This window comes from Megalobrama amblycephala, linkage group LG22 (genome assembly GCF_018812025.1).
Source record: "Megalobrama amblycephala isolate DHTTF-2021 linkage group LG22, ASM1881202v1, whole genome shotgun sequence".
In the NCBI taxonomy this organism is placed as follows: domain Eukaryota; kingdom Metazoa; phylum Chordata; class Actinopteri; order Cypriniformes; family Xenocyprididae; genus Megalobrama; species Megalobrama amblycephala.
The window spans coordinates 491882-517168 of NC_063065.1; the positions used below are offsets into that span (position 1 = coordinate 491882).

At 37.4% G+C, this 25287-nt stretch overlaps 3 protein-coding genes across 4 annotated transcripts; 1 reads left to right on the forward strand and 2 right to left on the reverse strand.

Annotated features, from left to right (window-relative positions):
• The first annotated feature begins 28 nt into the window (after positions 1-28).
• Positions 29-3307, forward strand: crygn2 (crystallin, gamma N2). The gene is made up of 4 exons (XM_048175562.1): positions 29-223; positions 1543-1791; positions 2770-2915; positions 3051-3307. Exons 1-4 carry the CDS (start codon positions 203-205, stop codon positions 3184-3186), a joined length of 552 nt encoding a protein of 183 aa, XP_048031519.1. The 5' UTR covers positions 29-202; the 3' UTR covers positions 3187-3307.
• A 582-nt stretch (positions 3308-3889) lies between these two features.
• On the reverse strand, positions 3890-13205 carry nub1 (negative regulator of ubiquitin-like proteins 1). 2 transcript variants are annotated; one of them, XM_048174862.1, is made up of 15 exons: positions 13093-13205; positions 12737-12935; positions 9576-9740; positions 9432-9496; positions 9080-9144; positions 8834-9001; positions 8604-8692; positions 8298-8404; positions 7769-7955; positions 7571-7678; positions 6295-6447; positions 6067-6213; positions 5892-5948; positions 5639-5819; positions 3890-4683 (listed from the first exon to the last, which is right to left on the reverse strand). In XM_048174862.1, exons 2-15 carry the CDS (start codon positions 12851-12853, stop codon positions 4523-4525), a joined length of 1770 nt encoding a protein of 589 aa, XP_048030819.1. In that variant the 5' UTR covers positions 12854-12935; positions 13093-13205; the 3' UTR covers positions 3890-4522. The 2 variants fall into 2 exon arrangements, with proteins under 2 accessions (XP_048030819.1, XP_048030820.1); XM_048174863.1 differs by having other exon boundaries at positions 12737-12897; positions 13093-13203.
• Positions 13206-13581: 376 nt separating this feature from the next.
• LOC125258011 (uncharacterized protein C9orf152-like) lies at positions 13582-16319 on the reverse strand. The gene is made up of 2 exons (XM_048174802.1): positions 16020-16319; positions 13582-14714 (listed from the first exon to the last, which is right to left on the reverse strand). Exons 1-2 carry the CDS (start codon positions 16198-16200, stop codon positions 14278-14280), a joined length of 618 nt encoding a protein of 205 aa, XP_048030759.1. The 5' UTR covers positions 16201-16319; the 3' UTR covers positions 13582-14277.
• Between the last annotated feature and the right edge of the window lie 8968 nt (positions 16320-25287).

The following is a 25287-nucleotide window of genomic DNA, read 5'->3' on the forward strand; positions in this document are numbered from 1 at the left end:
GGAGTCAAAGCCCAGAATCAGCAGTGAGCGGCGGGAAAGCGTCCCATCAGCAGAAGCCTAAAGCCCTCCATTGTGTGACCTTTGTAGGGCGGCTCTCGCGATATCGGGCCGCACGCGACCGGCTGTATATATTGGGCTGTCCAACTTTTCCAGTGTCACACTTTCTTACGTGTGGGTCAGTTTGGACACTATCCAGTGGAAAATGTCGCAGTATTCTGGAAAGGTAAGGATCTGATTGGTCACGAGTCAAGAGAACCACCATCTTTCTCACAGAATCCAGCCTTTAGCTGAAAACATCTTCATTAAATCCCTTTCCTTCTGAAGTTTTATGCATTTAACTTTGACTTTGTTAATATTTTGGCCGATTTTCATTTTAGGCCCCTGCACACTTGGAGCGGTCTGAGTTTTGCTGGCATTTATATACTATTAGAGTTTTTGTTAATAATTTGAATTAGATTTTTTTTTTTTTTGGTAATTTTTGTTTTCGTTTTAATGTTAGATAAAGTTTTAGTAATGTTGTTGTGTGTGTGTCATTTTTTTTTTTAATTTTATGTCTATACAGTTTTTATTAAGTTAAAGTTTTTTGTAAATCTGTATTAGATTTTTTATATTTTCCATTTATGTTTTGTCATTTTAATTATTTTTAATGTCTATATAGTTTTTAAGTTTTATATTTTGTTAATATTTTAAATTAGATTTTATTTTTATATTTTTCATTTTAATTTTATTTAAGATTTTAGTAATTATGTTGTGTGTTTTTGTTTGTTTTATTTGTTTTTATAGTTTGTCTATTAAAGTTCGTTATTAGTTTGTCTATGTATTTTTTATTAAGTTTTAGGTTTTAGTAAAATTAAATTTTATTTTTTTATATTCCATTTTTAGTTAAAATTTTAGTTATTTTATGTTTTTGTCATTTTATTCAGTTTTTCTTGTCTATATAGTTTTAGTTTTTGGTAATAATTTGAATTAGATATTTTTTGTATTTTAGTTAAAATTGTAGAAATGTTGTTTTTGTTGTCATTTTTTATGTCTATATAGTTTTTATTAAGTTTTTTTTTTTGTTAATATTTTGAATTGGGTTTTATTTTTTTACATTTTCCATTTTAATTTTAGCTAAAATTTTAGAAATTTTCCAGTTTTTTAATGTCTATATAGTTTTATTTTTTTTGTTTTTGTTTATTTAGGTATTTTAGTAGGCCTACTTCAGTTTAAACTAAATGAAAATGACATGTTGCTTTAGCAACTAGTTAAAATAAAATTGTATGATTTTAAATTTTATTTTAGTGAATTTTTTTTTTTTTTATTTAAAGTAATGAAAATGTTTTTATGGTTTTAGTTTTTAACTGATAACCTTGGCTTTCTGGCATTATTTTTTACTTTAGTAATATTATTTTATATTTAATTTGACGTCAGTTTCTCATAGATGTTTCACAGGAATGGAAAAGATTGAATCTTCATTCATCTTTAGAGGTTATTTTCCAGCCCATAATCTGAAGCACATTCTGGTCCTCACGATGCGTTGGTTTGTTTTGCGTGTTTCAGATCGTGTTTTACGAGGGCCGCTGCTTCACCGGCAGGCGGCTGGAGGTGTACGGCGACTGCGATAACTTCCAGGATCGCGGCTTCATGAACAGGGTGAACTCCATCCGCGTGGAGAGCGGCGCCTGGATCTGCTACGACCATCCCGACTTCAAGGGTCAGCAGTACATCCTGGAGCGCGGAGAATATCCCGAGTTCCAGCGCTGGAACTCCCACAACGATCACATGGGCTCCTGCAAACCCATCAGGATGGTGAGAAGTTCAATGCGGATCATAAAAGACCCACAAGTAGTTTACTAAAGAACCTTTCAGTGATCAGTTCTTTAAAAAAATCTAATTTTCTAAATAATGTTGTAATAATATAAAGAACCTTATATGCATGGATGTTAAAGGTTCTTTGTGAAACCATCGATGCCAATAACTTCATTTGTTAAGAGCATTGCGTTATGGGATGCAGCATCTCATGCAATATGTTCTTTTCTTTACTGCATTTAGAAATGCGTCTTTCCATGTATACAGGAAATTTGCATACTCAAAATCAATCTGCACCCTAAGTATAATAAACACTAGCAAGGGCTTTAATGCTATAATTATGATGCGATTACATGCAACACATTAACGAGGCCATGCATGAAAACATATCTGATATATCGACAACATTACAGTATGATTGTTTAAAAAGTAGTGCACGAAATAGACATATTATACAATGACAAACGTGAAAATGAAGCCGAGAGCATTGCATCATGGGATGCAGCATCTCACGCAGTATATGCTCTGTTGCATATTTTAACAAATGTAGAACGTTTTTTCATGCATACAGAAAATGTGCATAGTATGCATGCTTCATACTGCAGAAATAGTAAGAGTTGCATGCAATTCCAGATATAAAATGTAATGAGAAAATAAAATGTACTTGATACTGCAGAAATGGAGTTGTAATTTTGTTGTACTGCATATTTTAGAAAATGCACAGAATTATTCCATGCAAACTGGAAAATGGGTGTAGTATGCATGCTTCATGCCTCAGAAGTAGTTATAATTTTGTTGTATATTGCATACTTTAGAAAATGCAATCCACGCATACAGGGAATTTGCATACTGTGCATAGTATGCATGCTTCATACTGCAGAAATAGTAAGAGTTACATGCAATTCCAGATCTAAAATGTAATGAGAACTGTATGGAAGTGAACACTAGTCGTAACGTGTGCTTGTGAATGTCCGTCAGCACGGAGAGCACTACAGGATGGAGATGTTCGAGGGCTGTAACTACACCGGTCAGTGTATGGAGTTCTGTGACGACTGTCCCTTCCTCCAGAGCCGCGGATTCAACACAAACTGTGTCAACTCTGTCAGAGTGTTCGGTGACGGAGCGTAAGTTCAATTACCTCGTGTTTCTGCGGACACAAATCCATAAACTTGTGGTAAAACGCAGATTAATCACTGAAAGTTCTATACTTATTCTATATTATTATAGAATTATTGCTAAGTTTGCACACTTCTCTTTAGGTGGGTGATGTACGAAGAGCCTAACTTCCGTGGTCGCATGTACATTGTGGAAAGAGGAAACTACTGCAGCCATAACGAGTGGCAGGCGCAGAATCCCAACATCCAGTCCATCCGCAGGGTCGTCAACTACTTCTAAACCCTCCAGACGCTGCTCTCCTCCATCTTCCCCTTCAGTCCCACAAACTCTGACTCCCCCCTTCTCTCTGAACATGTAAAATAAACACTGAAAACCAAAATCAGGACAGTATTTTATCACACAACAGTCTCTGTCTGTCACTGACTCACAACATCTCCTGACTTTATCACACCTCAAATGAAGCGATGCACATCATCTTATCAGCATCACGATTATAGGGTAAAACTTAGAAATGCACCACTGTTCAAAAGGGTTTTTTTTAAAGAAATTAATACTTTTATTCTGCAAGGACACAATAAATTGATTAAAAGTGACTTATAATGTTACAAAAGATTCTTTTTCAAATAAATGCTGTTCTTTTGAACTTTCTATTCACCAAAGAATCCTGAAAAATAAAAAGTATCATGTTTTTTACAAAAATATGAACTGTTTTCAACATTGATAATAATCATAAATGTTTCTTGAGCATCAAATCATCATATTAGAATGATTTCTGAAGGATCATGTGACACTGAAGACTGGAGTAATGATGCTGAAAATTCAGCTTTGATCACAGGAATAAATTACACTTTAACATATATTCACATAAACAGTTATTTGAAAGTGTAATCATTTTTCAGAAAAGAAAAATATATAAAAAATATTTGTTTTAAAACACCCAATAGCTTCACTGGTTTTAAATGGTCATGCAGTGACAAATGCATTTATAAAAAAATACAAATATTTTATTTTGTCTTAGTCATAAATAAAACCACAAAAAATGTGTCACAATATTACCAGGTGTTCATCACTGTGACTGTAGGAGAATGATAATAAGGGACTAGATGTGGTTATAAAAACAAAAGGTTAACATTATTTCAGTGGAATTGAATTAAACATTTATTGCACACATATTAGAAAACAGTCAAGCAGAATTCAGCTTCCTAACGAGATGAATATTGCAGAATGAAAAGAGAGATTTTTCACCATAGACACGATGAGTGACTCTTTATTGCGTTCAACAAATAATGAACCGTATGAACGTGAACAGAAGAATCAGAACGGAGTAAAACTATATAAAGCACTTGCATTCAACTGGGTCATGAAATTAGTGTCTAGAATCACCATCAAACAAGATCTTTAAATAAAACTACCTTTTTATATGTCATCAATCATGTAGAAGCTAAAATTATTTAACTGAAATTAACATTGTATAAATCAAAGTTTCTTCTAAGTTCTTTTTAGATTCAATGTTATTTGAAAACAAAAATGCATTAACTGTTTTGAAGTCGTACTCATTTGTTGAACATGAACAGCTGCATTGATTTGGTGACTCTAGATCCGGTGAAAGCTCTTCTCATCCGGAGGACGTGGCCTGTTTGTCCAGACGGGATCTGATCTGGATCATGAGCTCCTGCTCCTCGTCCAGCGTGACGTCCAGATAGTCTTCTTCATGTCTGGGAATGTCCTCCAGAACCTCGTTCACCAGCTCCTCGTCCAGAGGACTAGAACTTGAGACTGGACACAAACACAAAAATGACACATAAATCACATACTGATAATGATATATTTTTATTAATAATAAATAATGGCATTTTATATACATGCATAATATAAATATGCATATTTATAATATTAACAAGATGTATTCAGTCACTGACACAAATCATTGTCATTTTGTAACTATATATATGTGTGTGTGTGTGTGTGTGAATGCAGTTATATATACATTTATTTTAACAATAAATTACATATACATTATATATATATATATGTATATATCACTGTTATGCATGCATTTTATATATATATATATATATATATATATATATATATATATATATATTATTAACAAAGAATGGCATTTAATATATATATGCATAATGTAAATATGCATATTTATAATATGCATTTTTTTGTTTTTTTATACATTTTCCCTGATACAAAGCATTGTTATGTTTTTATATCTAAAAGTACATCTATATTTTATATATACATATTTATTTTATTAATAATAAATTACATTTTATGTTTATGCACAAAAACATGCATATTTATGATATGCATTTTTAAATAAATTTTTTGTCAATTAATTTAATATGCTATTTGATATGCTATTAAATTCATTGTCATTAATAAAAAGCATTGTTTTATATATATATATATATAACAAGAATGTATATATATATTATGAATATTGCATAATATATATATTTTTTAAATTGTATTAAAAAATATATATATATAAATATATATATACATACACACACACAAATATATATGTTTGTAGGTGATGTTATACATGCATATTTGTTTATTTTTAATGAGAATAAATAATGGCATTTGACATATTTATGCATGTTTATAATATGCATATGTATTCTTTATGATTTCTCTTTTGCATTCATCTTATTTCTCCCTGTTTGTTGATCATAGTTTGTGTTTTCTCTGTGGATGTGTGTAGTGTTCTCACCGGTGCAGTCGGAGGAGGTGCTGGGCTCCTCTGAGGAGGATGATGGAGGAGAGGGCGACAGGAGTTCAGGAGGAACGGCACCCTGGTGATCCAGCAGCATCTGTGTGGCCTGCTCCAGATCATCTCCCATGAGCCTCAGCGCCGAATCTGCCACGTCCAGCGGAAAGCCATACGACACCAGCTGCACAAACACACACATGAGTCATGTTCATGATCTACAGCTGAAGTCTGCATGTGAATCACAGGAACCCACCTGATCCAGTTTAGTCTGTCTGTCTGAACTCTGAGCTTCAGTGCCGTCCAGCAGAATCTGCAGAAGAACATCAGCATTATTCTGTCTCCATCAGCTCACGTTTGTGTGTGTGTGTGTGTGTGTGTGTGTGTGTGTGTGTGTGTGTGTGTGTGTGTGTGTGTGTGTGTGTTCTCACGTTGTAGGCCTTGTCCACGTCTCCTCTGGCCTGATGCAGGGCTCTGCCCGCGTCTCTCTTACTGTAGCCCAGCTCCACCAGCGTGTTGATGTCCTGCAGACGCCGTCTCCTCTTCTCACGCTCTCTCTCCTTCATCTCCTTCCTCTCCTGATGGAACATCAGCACATGTTTAATTCTGAGCTCACATGACTGAAAGTGTTGGTCATTATTGTGTTTGTAGCGCAGCACCTTCTTCCTCTGTGTGATGTGATCCACGGCCTGTGGTAAGTCTCCTCGACAGGCTCTCAAACCCAGACGAGCGTCCTGCTCAGAGAAACCCAAAGTCATCAGCTGCATGATCTTGTCAGGGTCCAGATACAACTGACCGAACAGATGCTCAACCTGACGACACAGAGAGACAATCAGGAGTCATATTCTAGAAGAATCAAATGAGTCATTGTCTAGAAGAATTAAACAAGTCATAAGGCTTGTTCAAGATATATCAGCACTGTGTAGACCGATCTGTGTGTATGACATCAAAGTACTGCAAGAGTGATTCAAACACTTAATAAGGAGTCGTATGCTCTCGTGGTACCTTGATTTCATACGCCAATTGGTTTGCGCAGCGCCGATGCATCTCGAACAAGCCTATACTGTAGAAGAATCAATCAAGTCATACTTTAGAAGAATCAAACTAGCCATGGTCTGGAAGAATCAAACGAGTCATACTCTAGAAGAATTAACTGAGTCATGTTCTAGAAGAATCAAATGAGTCATACTCTAGAAGAATCAAATGAGTCATATTCTTTAAGTATCAAATAAGTCACAATCTATAAGAATAAATCTAGCCATATTCTAAGAATCAAGTTATATTCTATAAACATTAAACATGTTGTTTTCTATACAACAATCAAGTGCATTGCATTCTATAAGAATCACATTCTATATGAATCAAATGATCCATTTTTGCATTTTATTGTTGTTACTGTACCTTGATGATTTCTATATGGACAATCAAATGTATTTAAACTGTCATGAAAATAATGTTGCATGCAATGCAAGAAAAGGATTAATTTTCTTTATAAAAAATCTTCTACTTTGTATTTTTTATTTATTGGATTTTTGAATTATTTATGGCATTTTTATTTATTTATCATTGTATTTTGTATTTTATATATTGATATTGGAGTGAAATATGACTTGGACATGTTGAAAAGCTGGAAATTTCACTTAAAAACTTAAACCCCTATAATAAGGAAATATCTTTGCTGCCATCTGGAGCATTAATGTGAAAATACACGTGAAGGGGTTTGATCTGTGATTTTGTACAAAAGTGTTGAGCAAATGATTCAAAGATTCACTCAGAATTCACTTTCACTGGTTACCTACAGGAAGAGTCACCAAATGAATCACTGAACGGTCAAAAGAATCAAAAGATTCAAGGATGAATCATAATCTGCACTATTAGTAGTTGAGGTTCTTTTGGAGACAAATAGACATAATAATTAAAATTCAGAGCATTTACTTCTTTGAGCTTGTGAGAGGCTTGGTTCTTGTTGCCTTCGTGGTAAGCCAGCACACTCTGAAGGAGGTACAGCCTCAGAAACAGCACGTCTTCTCCTCCGGTGTGGCCCTGAGAGCCAGAAACACATGATGCATGCAGTGAACACACACGTGTGTGAGGTAAAGAACAGCGTTCAGATGCTCAGGGTGTCTGACAGACCTTGATGAGCCGCAGTCGGCTCTGCTGCTCTCCGTAGCACCTCTGGAAACACTCCTCGGCTCGAGCCAGCCTCTGTCTGGCATCGTTCAGACAGTCCAGCTGCTCCAGAGCCTGATAACACCACACGATATCCAGCTGCAGGACGGCGTAATTATCCACCGTGTTCAGCAGCGCAGAGTTGCACTTACTGCAGGAACATAAACATCAGCCATCAGAGTTGCTATTAAATATGCTATTAAATCTCCTCAAGTGCTTTTGAAAGCGCATATACTTTCTAATTACAGATATCCTTTATTTAAAATCGAACAGCACTGATGTCATTGTAATGATAATTGTTTTTTTTTTTCAAGCGATATAGATTGTATTATTATTGTTCTTTGGCTTTTTGCATATACACAGCCATTAATACACTGTAAAGATGATATTTTGATGTGTTTACGATGGAATAAACCTGATATGTGCACATTAGTGAACAGTTATGATTTATTATTCATGTCATGATGAATGTAACATGAAGATGAAGTTGTACTTGAACTGTTCGTCGGCGAGGAGCAGGTGACACAGAGCAACACTGTGGTCTCTCTTCTTCATCAGAGCTCGACCTTTCTCATGGAAACCCATCGCCAGGATCAGAGCCTGATATCAGCACACAACGTCAGATGAATTCAAGAGATCGGATATTAATGCAAGCACTTCTGAACTATTGTCTGTTTATACACTCATGCAGTGCATTCATTTGTCTCATCTGTGAGATTCAGAAGGCTGGATGACACATTTATTAGAATAATATTTAGAACAAGAATTGATACAGTAACATGAAGACGACAGGAATCACCTTCCTCTCATCATCAGGGATCTGGAGTGGATTTCCTTTCTGATCTGCGATCTCTAAAAACGGGGTTGTGGCTGGATCTTCACTGCCATCTGATGGATACAAAAAAGGAAATGATTTATTATTGACAATTATTATTATTGAAATGATTTAATATTGTTTTTGAACACTGCATTGACTAATCTAGGCCTGGTGTAAAATCTGTGACTGTTTGGATATTGTGTCATGTTCACCTCTCTCCGACAGGATCTGGAAACCCTTCTGCGTCCTCTGCACTCCTTCATCCTGACTGCGCTTCTTCTCCTCGTCCTCCCGCATTTCATTCTTCACCTCCTCCGAGGACACGTTCAGCACCATGATCTTACTGTTGTTCTTCACGTTCTGTTCTTCGAGCCTCATCCCTTACAGAAACATGGATCATGTTACAATATGCAGTAATTAATGGATTTATGAATAAATGTTCAAGCAGGCTAGTTTACCTAGAGCCAGTTTCTTTCCAGACAAAATCAGGTTGAAGTGTTTGAATCCAAACTCCTCACTTATCCTTTGAAAGCAGAATGAGTTTATAATCAAACACAGGATGCAGAGGAATGGGATAGAACCATTTAAATGAGCAAATCACATCAGAAATGGTTCACCAAGAATCAACGTTTACACTTCGTAATCAATGAAGTTTGCAACATTGACACTGTTATGAACTGAAATGAATAAGGACACTATTGTCTTATGTAGTGCTCCTTATAGAACTGAACTTGTTTCATAATTAACTTTACAGTAAGTGAACTGAACTGAATCAACACTGAACTGACTCAAGTATAAGACATGACTCACTGTTTCTTCAGCTCCTGCGTGGTGATGTCTAGTTTGGTTTTTAAAGGAACTTTCCTTTTCTTTTTCTTAAAGGAAACAACAAAAAATGAGGTAAATTATTGAACAACAGTTGCATGAAAGTGATTATCTGAATGCATGCAGTACCTCTCCTTCTTTGGGCAGGTGGAGCTCTAGCGTGGCCACTGACGTCTCTTTAAACTGTTTATTTCCTTCATCTTTCCTGCTGGTGTCTGACCTGATGGTCTCCAGTGATGACATCACATCCTCCACTGTAAAGCCAGTGACTGGAGCGTATTTAAGAGCCAGTTCCTGAGCACAAGAGATGAATAAAGCTGTTAGAAGCCGAAGTAACACGTGATCATAACAGAAGTAATGCATGATTGCAGCAGAAGTAACACGTGATCGTAACAGAAGTAACGGGTGATCGTAACAGAAGTAACGGGTGATCGTAACAGAAGTAACGGGTGATCGCAGCAGAAATAACATGTGACCACAACAGAAGTAACAGATGATCTCAGCAGAAGTAACACGTGATCGCAGCAGAAGTAATGCATGATTGCAGCAGAAGTAACACGTGATCGTAACAGAAGTAACGGGTGATCATAACAGAAGTAACGGGTGATCGTATCAGAAGTAACGGGTGATCGTATCAGAAGTAACGGGTGATCGTAACAGAAGTAACGGGAGATCGCAGAAGAAGTAACGGGTGATCGTATCAGAAGTAACGGGTGATCGTAACAGAAGTAATGGGTGATCATAACAGAAGTAACTTGTGATCGTAACAGAAGTAACGGGTGATCGTAGCAGAAGTAACGGGTGATCGTATCAGAAGTAACGGATGATCGTAACAAGTAACGGGTGATCATATCAGAAGTAACGGGTCATCATATCAGAAGTAACGGGTGATCGTAACAGAAGTAACGGGAGATCGCAGAAGAAGTAACGGGTGATCGTAACAGAAGTAACGGGTGATCGTATCAGAAGTAACGGGTGATCGTATCAGAAGTAACGGGTGATCGTAACAGAAGTAACGGGAGATCGCAGAAGAAGTAACGGGTGATCGTATCAGAAGTAACGGGTGATCGTAACAGAAGTAATGGGTGATCATAACAGAAGTAACTTGTGATCGTAACAGAAGTAACGGGTGATCGTAGCAGAAGTAACGGGTGATCGTAGCAGAAGTAACGGGTGATCGTATCAGAAGTAACGGGTGATCGTAACAAGTAACGGGTGATCGTATCAGAAGTAACGGGTGATCATATCAGAAGTAACGGGTGATCGTAACAGAAGTAACGGGAGATCGCAGAAGAAGTAACGGGTGATCGTAACAGAAGTAACGGGTGATCATAACAGAAGTAACGGGTGATCGTACCAGAAGTAACGGGTGATCGTATCAGAAGTAACGGGTGATCGTAACAGAAGTAACGGGAGATCGCAGAAGAAGTAACGGGTGATCGTATCAGAAGTAACGGGTGATCGTAACAGAAGTAACTTGTGATCGTAACAGAAGTAACGGGTGATCGTAACAGAAGTAACGGGTGATCGTAGCAGAAGTAACGGGTGATCGTATCAGAAGTAACGGGTGATCGTATCAGAAGTAACGGGTGATCGTAACAAGTAACGGGTGATCGTAACAGAAGTAAAGGGTGATCATCTCAGAAGTAACGGGTGATCGTATCAGAAGTAACGGGTGATCGTATCAGAAGTAACGGGTGATCGTAACAGAAGTAACGGGTGATCATAACAGAAGTAACGGATGATCGTATCAGAAGTAACGGGTAATCATAACAGAAGTAACGGGTGATCGTAACAGAAGTAACGGGTGATCGTAACAGAAGTAACGGGTGATCGTAACAGAAGTAACGGATGATCGTAACAGAAGTAACGGATGATCGTAACAGAAGTAACAGGTGATCGTAACAGAAGTAACGGGTAATCATAACAGAAGTAACGGGTGATCGTAACAGAAGTAACGGGTGATCGAAGCAGAAGTAACGGGTAATCATAACAGAAGTAACGGGTAATCATAACAGAAGTAACGGGTAATCATAACAGAAGTAACGGGTGATCGTAACAGAAGTAACGGGTGATCGTAACAGAAGTAACGGGTGATCGCAGCAGAAGTAACGGGTGATCGCAGCAGAAGTAACGGGTGATTGCAGCAGAAGTAACGCGTGATTGCAGCAGAAGAAACGGGTAATCATAACAGAAGTAACGGGTGATCGTAACAGAAGTAACGGGTAATCGTAACAGAAGTAACGGGTGATCGTAACAGAAGTAACGGGTGATCGTAACAGAAGTAACGGATGATCGTAACAGAAGTAACAGGTGATCGTAACAGAAGTAACGGGTAATCATAACAGAAGTAACGGGTGATCGTAACAGAAGTAACGGGTGATCGAAGAAGTAACGGGTGAGAAGTAACGGGTAATCATAACAGAAGTAACAGGTGATCGTAACAGAAGTAACGGGTAATCATAACAGAAGTAACGGGTGATCGTAACAGAAGTAACGGGTGATCGTAACAGAAGTAACGGGTGATCGTAACAGAAGTAACGGGTGATCGAAGAAGTAACGGGTGATCGAAGAAGTAACAGGTGATCGCAGCAGAAGTAACAGGTGATCGCAGCAGAAGTAACGTGTGATTGCAGCAGAAGTAACGGGTAATCATAACAGAAGTAACGGGTGATCGCAGCAGAAGTAACGGGTGATCGCAGCAGAAGTAACGGGTGATTGCAGCAGAAGTAACGCGTGATTGCAGCAGAAGAAACGGGTGATCGCAACAGAAGTAACGGGTGATCGTAACAGAAGTAACGGATGATCGTAACAGAAGTAACGGGTGATCGAAGCAGAAGTAACGGGTAATCATAACAGAAGTAATAGGTGATCGTAACAGAAGTAACGGGTAATCATAACAGAAGTAACGGGTGATCGTAACAGAAGTAACGGGTGATCACAGCAGAAGTAAAGGGTGATCGTAACAGAAGTAATGAGTCAACGTAACAGAGGTAACGGGTGATTGCAGCAGAAGTAATGATCGCAACAGAAGTAAGGCATGATCGAAGCAGAAGTAAGGCGTGATCTTAACAGAAGTAACGCGTGATCGCAGCAGAAGTAACGGGTGATCGCAGCAGAAGTAACGGGTGATCGTAACAGAAGTAACGGGTGATCGTATCAGAAGTAACGGGTGATCGTAACAGAAGTAACGGGTGATTGCAGCAGAAGTAACGCGTGATTGCAGCAGAAGTAACGGGTGATCGTAACAGAAGTAACGCGTGATCGCAGCAGCCGCTTCATTCATTCACCTCTATCTTCTGGCGGTCCGCGGCGCCGCTGTCAGTCGTGAAGGGCTCCATCCACAGGCGGATGTTGTCCTGCCTGAGCAGAGCGATCAGACGAGCCTGAATGTGCTGCTCATCCATCGCTACAAACCTCCAGAGATGATCGGAGTCAGAAGATTCTGGAACTGAAAGTGAAACTCATCAGCCCTTGAATGGAAATCCCCTAAAAATCCAGAATTTACAATAAACGCTTAAAATAACATCTGAGATTAGACACATTTAGACGGTTTATATGAATGATATACTTCTATATGCACGTGTATGTGTTGTTAATGTGATTAAATATATCAGTTGTCGAGATGTTGTTGAAAACGTCTCACCAACTCTGCTGCGATGCGCACACGTGATGTTGTTGTTTTCTTCCTGATTCAGTCACTTCCGGTCGCACACGTCATGACATGTCATTTGATGATGGCGATTTTTTGCGTTTAGCACCTCCAGCTGGACTGGGGATGAACTGTTATTATATTATATTTAAATTCATATATAGGTTTATAATAAAGATAATAATTTATTATTTTTAATTTTTTTAGAACACTGTTTTATTTAAAGCCACACGCAAAGGAGGAAAATGCAAATAGTGCAAATAGAGAAACACTTTATGTAATATATTTTATGAATATAAAGGGTTTTCTTTTTTTATGAATGGTTGTTATATACACTGGCATTTTTTTGTGTGTAATTAAAAAAAAAAATGTTTTCATACTGTTGTATACTTTGTTTTAATAATACAAATGTATATTTGATTATTATAAATCAACTAGAATTTATACATGCTTATATAGGCTATATAATTAGAGAGAGATTTTTCATCAATGTTTATTTTATATAAATATCAGGTTACACAGACTGATTGTTCTTGCATTATTCACATTGAAATGTACTTTGAAAACAATTTTCACAAATAATTACAAAGAATCAAGAAGTGACACAATGAATTAAACATGAAATGTTAAAGTAGAAAGACTGAAATAGTATTTCCTTCTAAAACACTCCAATAATTACAACTTTTTTACAATGTACATCAAATATTGATTAGATAATTAGCCTAGTGATTGTGCAAACTATGCAAAAGAACCATTATTAATATGATGCAAATGCAACTGATGTCTCTAATCATTCCATTGCTTGCCAATAACTCCTCTAATATCATGTTTGTGTGTTATAAACCAATGAATATCAATATATAATACATACATGCTGCATGAATATCACCCATGTCCATGTCATATAGAAAGCAATAAGAAACAGCCATCGTTTTTGTTGTTAGCTCATTTCAGTCACTACACAATACTATTGGTTTATTGCACATTTTTTTGCCCAAAATCATGTTCTAAGAATGTTCCCATTTACTTTAAAAAAAAACGTTGTTTTGAATGTTCTCAATAAGTAACATTTAAAAATGTCAGAGGAACTAAAACACTTCTGAACAGTTCCATGAATGATTTTTGAAAACATTATTAGAGGCCAGAAAACAAAAAAGAATTTTCAGTCATGTATCCTCATTAAAATGAGGCGTAGAGTCCCAGTCTCCTGGCGGTCTCAGACTTCCTTGGACACTTCCTCTGAGGGAAGGGGTAATATTTGGAGCCTGCAGGTGTGGAGCGATAACTCCCAAAGCTCATCTGACGGGACAAAACTGCAGGTGCAGACATCTTCCTGGAGTTCAGAGCACTGGAGTTCTTCAGATGATGGTTCGAGTCCTCCGGGAGCCGCTCTGACTCTGAGCTCGTCCTGGAGTCTTCAGAAGACACATGATTCCTGTGTTCAGACGCTTCGGCCGTGTGTGTCAGACGGTGCACGTCCAGATGAGTGCGCCACAGACCGCCAGCAGAGTCCACGACAAACTCGACCGGGGTTTCTTGGACTGGAGCTGTTGGAGAACGCAGGCACACTGGAACCACGTCCACTAGAGTTTTGTTCATCTCTTCACTGTTTTGAGCTGTAGATAAACACAAGAAGAGCATTTGTCATTAAATACAACATCACATCCTTAAATATACATATAAATCATGATTTGCTTTCAAAAGATAATGCCCTAATAGGGAACGTTTTCAGAACGTTCTGGTAAGGTTCTCTCAGCGTTATAAACATGTAACATTAGTAGAACGTTTGTTCAGAGTTATCTGGCCTTTAATAATGTTCTCTAAACGTTAGCATAGGAACGTTATTTATATGGAATGTTTAATTCTGAAATGTTTTAGTTGGATGTTCATTTAATGTTTTTTAAATGTTACAACTTGTTTCGGAATGTTCAGAAAACATTCAAAAGTAACAATGCTTGAAGATGATAAAATGGAATGTTGGAAGGTTTTGCATTAAAAAAAGAAACAGTTTTAGAACTTTTAAAAAATGGAAGAATAGAACATTCAGAAATAACATTTTGATCACTTAATGGCAACGTTATGAAAACATTTTTCTTCTATTCATTTTTTTCTACTCTATATAAAGAAGTTTGGGTTTAAACTCAGGGCAAGAGTATTTCACTTTAAATCAGGGTGGGGCAAGTTGTCACATGATGTATACTATAATAATAATAGTGTAAATGCTAAATATTTTTAAATGTAGTCAATATTTCAACATTTTTGTCTATGCAGATATTGAGTTTGGATAATAACCCTCCCTGAGAAATATTCAGTCCATGATGTAAAGTCTGTGACAACTTGCCCCAGACAAGTTTATGTGATATGGAACATAAAAACAAAACCTTTAAAAGGTTGCAATAAATATCAATCAAACATTAAGATGTAACTCACAATAGGATTGTTCATTTATACAATTATGAATGTCCTTCGAGTGTTTTGTAACATATAACTGGAATATTTTATCATATAGCCATATAAGAGATTTTTTTAAAGTAAATTACAGGCTAACCTGAACTGCACTTATCCAGCATACAAAAGAAAACATTTTGCTAACATTTCCACTAAGTTATGAAAACATTATTTCTAAAAGGTTCTTTAAACAAACCTTAAAGAAACATTATGCAAACGTTAAGAGAACATTCCATTTTTATCCTTCTTCAAACAGAATGTTACTTTTGAATGTTCTCTGAACGTTCTAAAACAATTAACTTTTAAAAAAAAAGTTAAATGAATCATGTATACATAACCTTTTGAGAACAATAAAGCCCAGAAAACTCTGAACGTTCTCTTAACGTTACTGGAAGAATGTTTGTTCAGAACCTTGCCAAAGTTTCCAGAACATTCTCTGTTTGCTGGACACAAATCCAAACAACACTTCTTACCTTCTCTGAAGCACAGCACCTGAGTTTGGCGTCTCTGTTTGTCTCTGATGGAGTTGTATTGCTCTTTTAAGAGTGTGATGTCCATCCTAACACTGCTCAGCTCGTCCTCTTCTGACTGAAACATCCTCGTCTCTCCCCGCACATCTGCACACGTCAGAGATAAGCAACAGCATGGCCACATCCTGATAACATCCACTTTTATTGAAGGATAGTCATAAATGCAGCTTGATTTCCCCTCTGAACAGCAGATCTCATGGCTGTGTGTTTTGTGGGCATTCCCTCCAAGAGTTGCAACAAAGTGCAAACAGAAGAGGGCAATTCAAGGTTGTTCTGTTTGCAAAGACAATGTTAAGACATTCATGTGCAATATTCATATATTCATATTAAAATGCTGTGCAAAGTCTGTGAGAAAGAAGTAAATATGGTAAAAGAAAGACTTTAGAAAAAGAAAATTATCCAGTTCAGAATGTCATTACTCATGAGGAATTAAATTTCTCAGCATGTTTGCACAGTATTGTTGATGCAATGGGTGAGGTGAACATTCATAAACTCATTTTGCACGTTATTATGTTGAAGTTGAAGTGTAATATTGCAGTTTGTTTGCAACCAAAAAATGCATTTATATAACACAATTTCACTTTGATAAAATTCTATTTCAGTAATTCAGATTCAGCACAAATTGCATGTCTGCTTTATTTCACACAGACACTTAAATAACTGGTGTGAATAAGATTTTTTACTCTTGCATGTTTAATCTTCTCTTTCTCCTGTTCACTTCCACTGCAACTTCCATGAATTGTTTCAGACATTAATTAGTTTCCTGTTTCTGAAATGTGCTAGGAGAAAAAAAAACTTATTAGTAAATGAGTTGTTCTTGAATACATATTTCTAAAGAGCATGACAATAATTAAACTGACATGGCTTGGGCTACAGGTTGAAGTTTATGAAGCTTTGCAAAACATGTTTTTTTCAGAGGTGCACGGTCCCATTAAGTGTACAGTATGAAGGACCCTGTTATTATCACATGCTCGCTGAGGTCATGAATATTAATTAGGATACATGACGTGGTTGGCGAGTGGTGAATGAATGAATCCTGCCATGGTGAAGGCTCATGAATGTTAAGTAGGTCACATGACTGTCACTTCAGGAAAACATGAATTCCTAAAACAGAAACTAATCTCTAACCCTACCCCACACCCTGACAGACAGCTTTCACGACCAGTGATAAAGACCTTTCTCCACGCCCCAACCTTTCATCATGTCCATTACTCCAACCAGCAGATACTCACACATTCCACATTCCATTTCATTCCGCTTTTGGTGCATAAACATATTGAAAATGTATCAAACTTTTTGTAAGGATATATTGTGATAATTATCATTATCATTTTATCGATCAGCTCTACCTAGTTATTAATTTTACAGATATTGTTAGTAATTTTACAGAGTTTTACGTACAATTTAAAATAAAACAATTTGACTGTGAAAAAATGTTTTTATTTTTTACAGTGTATTAATTTGAAGTTAGTTTTCATTCTAATGTTTAAAGATTGTTCCAAGAATGTTGTTCTAAGGACATTTCCTCCCAACATTATGAGGACATTTTAAAAAACCTTCTACAAACAATGTATAAATAATATTTTTGTGCTAACCTTTTGAGAAACATTATTGAAGACCAGATAATGTTGAATCCCCATTCTATTTACATTACTGGAAGAACGTTTGTTCATAACTTTAAGAGAACCTTGCCAGAATGTTAGCCGAAGTTATGAGAACGTTCCCTGTTATCTAGGTTAATGCTATTCACCTTCAGAAAATGGGTTTCTGATCTAATGTTGTTCTAGTTGTTTGCATTGTATTTCATATCAACCACACATTTTTCTAACTTCTACTTCTGTGTCATGCTTGCATTGATATGTTTGCAGTTCACAATGTATAAAAAGAAAAACAACAATCCAGTCCACCGCATATATTTGTGTAGGAGTAGTATAAAAATAAACAACTGAATTGATTCACCTTGCATGTACATGACACCATTTATACTGAATCAACCATCCGATAAACAAGCAGCTAATATTGGGTAACTTGTTATTTGCAGGTCAGTGTCTGCAAAAATGTAGCCAACATGTGAGAAATAATAATATTCTGCATTAGCTGCTATTCAAATCTTGTCATGTGTCTCTTGTTTGTTGTAAAGACACCTGACCTGTGGGTCTCTATGATTATTCCAAGCACTCACTTTACCAACTACAACCCTGTTGATGTGCATCATGTTGTGTACATCATTCTTTGAACATCATTCATCAACTGCATGACTGAAAAAAAAAAACTTGAAAACAAATGGTTTGCCACTTTCTTGCAAATCACATGATCTTCAAAATAGGTGTTGGCTCTTATAGAAATAAATACTGAATATCTTCCTGTCTCTAAGTTCCTGGAGTGAGTTAGAGAAGGAAGCACCATTACAAACACGGAATATTGTAAGTTAAATGGTCTTCATGTAGGCATTATACTGTATACAATGGGGAGCACATGGCAAATCAGGAAACATGACTGTGACTAAACTGCAAAATAAGACATGAAACATAAAAAAAAAATAGACATGACAGGACCCGTGGCCTCTGTAGGATACCTATAGCCATCACTAGACTCTGGTCAGGGGCTGGAGCCTTCTCTTAATTCTGGTCAGGGGCTTGAGTGGATGGGGGTTGGGATTGGACGCTGGTGGTTAATCTTGGTTGGGACGCTGGCTTGGCAGTCATGACGTGAAGAGGCTCTGGTGTGGCGGCCATGACATGAGCAGTCTCTGGCATGGCGGCCAAGGTGTGAAGAAACTCAGGCTTGGGAAGCATGATGTGAACAGGCTCAGGCTTTGCAGGCATGGCGAGAAAGCAACTCTGGCGTGGCAGACATGACATGAACAACTCCTGACAGTTGGATTGTGGAAACAGTCGGCTATGGTTGGATACTGTAGGATTGCGGGCCTCCTCATCCGCAAAACCTACCGTAAAATATGAACCAGTCAGCAAAAGTGCATAATCAATGTACTTAGCTAAAGTCCCAAGAAAATTGAAGAACCGAAGTGCAGTTTACTTAAATCCCAACATAAACAAAATATTAAACAAACAAAGGCTTGGCTTGACTTGGCTTGGCTTGAACTGGAACATAGAACTCACCAACAGTGGTTACAGGGACAATACCAGACATTTACATTTGCATTACATTGTAACCAACAAACTCTGCAAACATGCGTCTGTTATTCTAAACAAGTACAATTAAAATACAATTACAGTCAAGGTAGAAAATAGAACAAGCACAGATTCAAAATGAATCCTTCCTAGCAGCAAATAATAAATGAAGCAACTGACCCAAAAACAGATATTAAGCAAAAGACTTACGTGCTCTTGCCATCTCCACTGCCAGCTCGCTACTCCTACTAGACAAAGACGAATGGCAAACGTAGGTGGCTGGTAAGGCGGCTGCTGAGCTGATCAAAGTTGGACAAATTTTCAAACCAGAATGCATTGCTTTTGTCTGACGTCTGCCAGGAGGATTCTTCTAAAGAGTAGGACTTCTACCCATTTTTATTTTACTTGTTGAATATAATAGCTAATAAGGCTGTTAGAACACATTTTACAAATAACTATTTTACCTCTGAGATGCATTTAGAGGATCTCCACGTGACCCGTGGCGGCCCCATCATTGAGGGTAGTGAGAGTGGAGGAGGCAATGAAGTGGCTTTGGGTAGTGAAAGGTGCCTTCCAAGAATTCTGGATCTCTTCATGCACCTCCAGGAAGAAAAACAGGGGCAGGATTCCGCTGTGAACAGCATCCCGCTCCCAGGAACCAATTGTCCAACCGCGAGCGCTCATGGCCAATGTCGTCAATTCTGAATCCGACTCACCGTGAGCGACCAGCCCAAAGGGGGTAAGCTCAGCTTTGTCTTCATCCCCTGAGGACAACAGCCCACTCTCCAATGCAGCTATCAACATCTGGTCCTCGGCTGGAGCCCTGAATGACACACTAGATCCACCATGAGAGGGACCTGCACCATCATCCAGAAGCTAGACGACATATGACAAGCTGGAGGAGTGGGAGGTAAGTGGGAACTGGCACAGCTGAAGAGCTCCCTCTGTAACCCTTAGATCTCCCTGATTGTTAACCACCCTGTGCTTCGCAGATGAACCGGGCTGGGTAACAGCAAAGGGGACTCTATCCCTCACAAGGAACGAGAGACATTGCCATGGTTATACTCTTACAATTAGGACATGAACCATTGACGAACACTGTCTCAGCATGCTCGCAGTGAACCTAAGAGACATTTCAGGTGAGGAAAGGTGGCCAGATGCAACAGCACAGGCCACTTTCTATAAATGAACTTGCATATTTCCAGGGCATTGTATGTATTATTATTACTGTCTTATATATTGTCTTTTGTATTGTATATTGTTTTATGCATGCTTCTTGATTGAACCTGTAACGAATGTAGCGGTTATTAATAAATTTTTGGATGAAATATGAATATAATAATTCATAAGGTTATGAATAAATTATGATTCATATATCGACCCAACGGGGAATTAAACATATATTGTGAATCAATTACAACGAATTATAATCAATCACATATATGATTAGTTCTGGTTTAATAATTATTTAGAGAAAATAATTCGTTTGTCCAGCAAACTAAGTCCCTCACAGAATATTATAAACGGAGTTATTCTCTGGCCATGAAAATAACTTGCTATTATAGCACCAAAGCATAAAGCGATCGAAAAACGTTAAAGTGACTTGGTCTTCAGTTGAAAGAACAACAGAACAATCGAGCATGAATTAAGTGTTTAATATATGCAGCTACGGCTACAGAGATTATACGTCTAAAATATATACAGAAGGTATATACATATATATACACAAGAGTGAGAATGAAGAAAAGACATGGAAAGAAAGATGATCAAAGGATGGCAAATTCTTTGTTAAAACTTTTTGAGAGAGAGCCAGCACAGAAATCAGTTTAGACAAATTCAGATAAATGATAATACTTGCTTATTGGTTCAAGTCCGTGTGTAGCAGTTTCAATGCGCCTGGCTGGGTTGGTCCTTTCAGAGAGGGTTTCTCCGGCGGGGTTTTCAAGAGGTTTAAGCTTAAGTAACTTAGCCGAAGAGAGAGAGAGTCTAAGGAAGTGGTCCTCCCGAACTGCGCGCGTGGTTGGGAAGCGCGGTCACCTGAGGCGTCCGTGCACGAGGTGCTCGTGAGTCAGTCGGGAGACAAAGGAGAAGAATAAGAAGAGAGCGAGCGAAGGTGTGTGTCGTTGTCTTTAAGGAAACCCAAGCTAACACACCTCCTGAATTGTAGCGACCAATAGATGCGCAGCACTATTTGGCGGGCAAAGTTGCTTTGTTTGGTCTCCTAGCTGAATTTGCATACTTGATGACTATCAGCCCGGATTTCGAGATCGAGTGCTTTCTTCACAGTATCATTAAACACATAGAAAAATGCATATGTCAGCCATGTGATCCACCTCAGTGAATAGCTCGAGTCCAGAGCTTTACGGAGAGATCAAACTCGACAGATCAGAAAGGCATAGACAAGAAGTTATGGTTTACAGACAGGATTCCCCTATTAAAATGCACACTAGCACAAATACACTCATTTAAACACTAGGAAACATGCATAGGCTCTAAAATATATCATATATATATTCCAGCATAGTGGTAGTTCACATATACAGTTAAAATGTATGATTGTGTGTTTCTGTATGTGTCTGTGTGTGTGTTTTTGTGTGTCCCTGTGTGTGTGGGGTGTTGGAATGTGGATCTGGTCAGTCTCTGGGGGGGGTGCTCCTTTTGAAGTCACCGAAGTGAGGAAGTTGCACTTTCTGTTTACCCTCGCAGGTCCACAAAAGTGTCAAGTGGGCTCATCTTTGGCAGATCTGTTCAGAGCCGGGATGGTTTTACAACCCAGTCCAGCATGCTAAAAGCGTTCTGAACATTCCAAAGTTTATTGATTATCCTGATACGTGTGCATACGCTACACAGGACACCTAGGTTGGCCTGTGTGCTAGCAACATTGGGATGCTGGTTACAGTTTTAGGGGGATGAGTTCAGAGAACTTTGATAGTGAGAGTGAGTTTATGGGTAATTCATTAAATACAATGAATAATTGTGTGGCTGATTGGTCCAGACGTTACACCTGTTACAGTTATATGGTACTTTTATGATCCAGAAGAATTCTGGAGAGACTAGTGACTCATTCTTCCTGAGAAGGACAAATAAACTCTCTTAATCCTATGTATTCTCTATATAACCACTTGGGAAATGTATAAACATGTATCCAATTTTCCCATCTCATGACTTTCCTTTTATAGGCTTTATTCTATGTATTAATTCTCTCTTTTGAACTATTTTGGTATTAATGTTCCATAGTTGCAAATGTATAGTTAACTGAGATCACATTGGCAGCATGTTTGGTATCTACGGACTCCAACTTTAATTTCCTATTTGGTAATTTATGTTACATGTTACTAACTCTGTGACATGTTAGAATTATAGGAAGCTAGAAGGTTATTCTCTCATTCATCCAATCCAGTGTCTTATGCTAATATCTTGCTACAGAACAAAGACTCGTAAAACTTCCCTCTGAAAGGGGAACTCCTTATTGGCTCAGACACCTCAAGAGGGTGTGACATCTTCACCCCTTATATTCACTGATCACAAGGAACCCCTGCTCTTCCTGCTCGTCCTCCTCTTCTTTTCTTTTACTGACAAATGCTGACGTCAAGATGACGCTTTAAGAAGTTAGAAGCTTCTAAGGAATCCAAGCTTGTGCCAGGCCTCGGCCTAGACCTTCCATTCACCAAAGATCCTCTGAATCCAACTGGTTCTCCTTCATCAAGACAATATCAGCCAAGATTCAACGGGAGCCTCCACAAATTGCATCAGGACAGTTTTAATTCAACTTGGTGAGACATGCAAGTATCAAACTTAGTCTCATTATCTGATACATTAAGTATCCTTACCCTTTGAAAGAAGGGCCTGTTAAAACTAAACTGATGGTTTGCTCAAGGCTGTTGATCTGCTGAAATGTCCAACAATGCTGTAACCTCTTGCTTCCTGTACTCTGCTTTAGCCCTCTCTCTCTTGGTAAACTGTATGCATGTATGTGTGTGAATGTTAGAGTAGTTTAAGTGTTTAGTCTAGTTAATAAAGTCTTGTTCATGTCACACGTAAGGTTGTCCGTGTTTTGCGCTCATATACTGGAGTCCCTATTCATGCAGATCCTGACTACAGGCTTTTAGAAGAATAAGATTGTTATTTCCCATAACCTGGAAATGAACATTTCTTAGAATTAATAAACAATTAACACTGTGTGTTCATTGAACAACAGGTTAATTGATTGTAATATTAATTTTATTACATTAAGTTAATTTTATTAACTGATTAAAATATTAATAATTAATTATAACTAGTTATGATTAATTATTCATATTTATTTTGAGCTAATTTGCTACAAACCACTAGTTAACGTAACCTCATCTATATCATTCTTGATATCAAATAATCCTTGTTTAGTATCTTACACATTGGTGTACATCCCCTCCTCATAGCTTACATTGTTGTTATATTATTCAAAATATAAAGAGACACAGAACTGCCAGCCGAATCTTATCGTGCAAATGAGTTATCTTCCAAACAAATAAAACCTTTCCTGCTTGAAAATTATGCTTTTCTCTGTGGTCAAGCCAAAACTTGAGAAGTGTGACCTCTGCAGAAGTTAAAAGGGCACTATCTCTGTGACCCTCTGTCCTTTGCTCTGGTGCGAAGCCGCACAGCTCTGTCGTAAATTCCCCGACTATAACCAGGTCAGACTGACACTGCTAAAGTTTGTCATTCCTCAACCTGGGGCAACTTGTTGCAGTTTTACCACTATCGTACTGAACCATCAAAACATTATTCTGAACACTTGTTTAATGGCTAAGGCATTGTGCAAGGATCGTACATTTAACTAAACAGAGGTTTAGTGTAAGCTGTAGCCCCCTTGTTGCCAAGGTGCCTTAAATTAAGAAACAGGTGGTTTGTTCAGGTGGTTAACTGACACTTGTGATTTTACTTATAGCTGCATTCCCCTATTTCTGTTTTCCCTGGGTTCATTCATTCACTTTCACCCATGTGTGCGTGATTGCCTGTGTGTGTGTATGTATGTGTTTGTTTAGACTATGTGTTCGTGATTTAGTTAAACTTTTGTGCACATTAACAAGTGTTGATTCTGTGGTAACAATGCAATCACAACTACATACTGTACCCAGTACAGTACTGTGGCCACAAAAAAATATCCTTTCTGAGTGTTGATAGATGATTAATACTGATTAATTCTATTACTGACTGTAATATTAATTTTGCTACATCACGGTAATTCTATTATCTGATCCAAATTTTTGTAATTAATTATAATGTGTTATAAATAATTATTTATATTTCACCAATTTGCTACACTCCATGGTTGCACTAGTATGTTTACAGTTTGCATTGTAACAGAAAAAACAACAATCCATTTCAGTGTGCATGTGTGTGTGACTGCTAACACATAGAACAGAACTGAAACTATTTAGTAGATATGCAGTCTGTTCACTTTATCAGTGTCACACACACTATATAATCTTCTTGAGGGGATTTTGTGTGGTATGTGTCACAATAATATGCCACTTTTTCCTTTCAACACTCTTATGTCACTTAATGAAAGTGAAACCTGAAAAATCCCACCAGTAATATACAGATAATAGTGATACAAACAGTGAAAACAGCCAGTGGAGCTGGACTAAATACCAGAACTCTTGAGTACAATCTTTTCATTAAATGGTTTGTTCTAAAAGATCCAAATATATGAGAAATAATAATACTTAGCATTAATCCTATTTAAAGCTTGTCATGTTTCTGCTTTTCTAATGTTTGTCCTGTCATTCTGAAAGTCTCATGACTCAACATTGCTGTTGCGCTGAAATGAAACATTAATATTATACTCTATGTGCAGAACCACGTCTTAGGGAATTCTATACATTACACTGGGTCCCTTATGTTTTGTTTTTTAAACAAAATGTAAAAATGCACCCTAGAAAAGCTAGCATGTGAATCATGTTATGTAAACACACTGAAAATTGTCTAGAAAATCTAGAAACTAAAGATTTGCAGGTTTTCTCAATTGATTTTAAAGCATTTCTCCAAATTAAAGAATTAGTTCATCCAAAAATGAAAATTATGTTATTAATGACTCA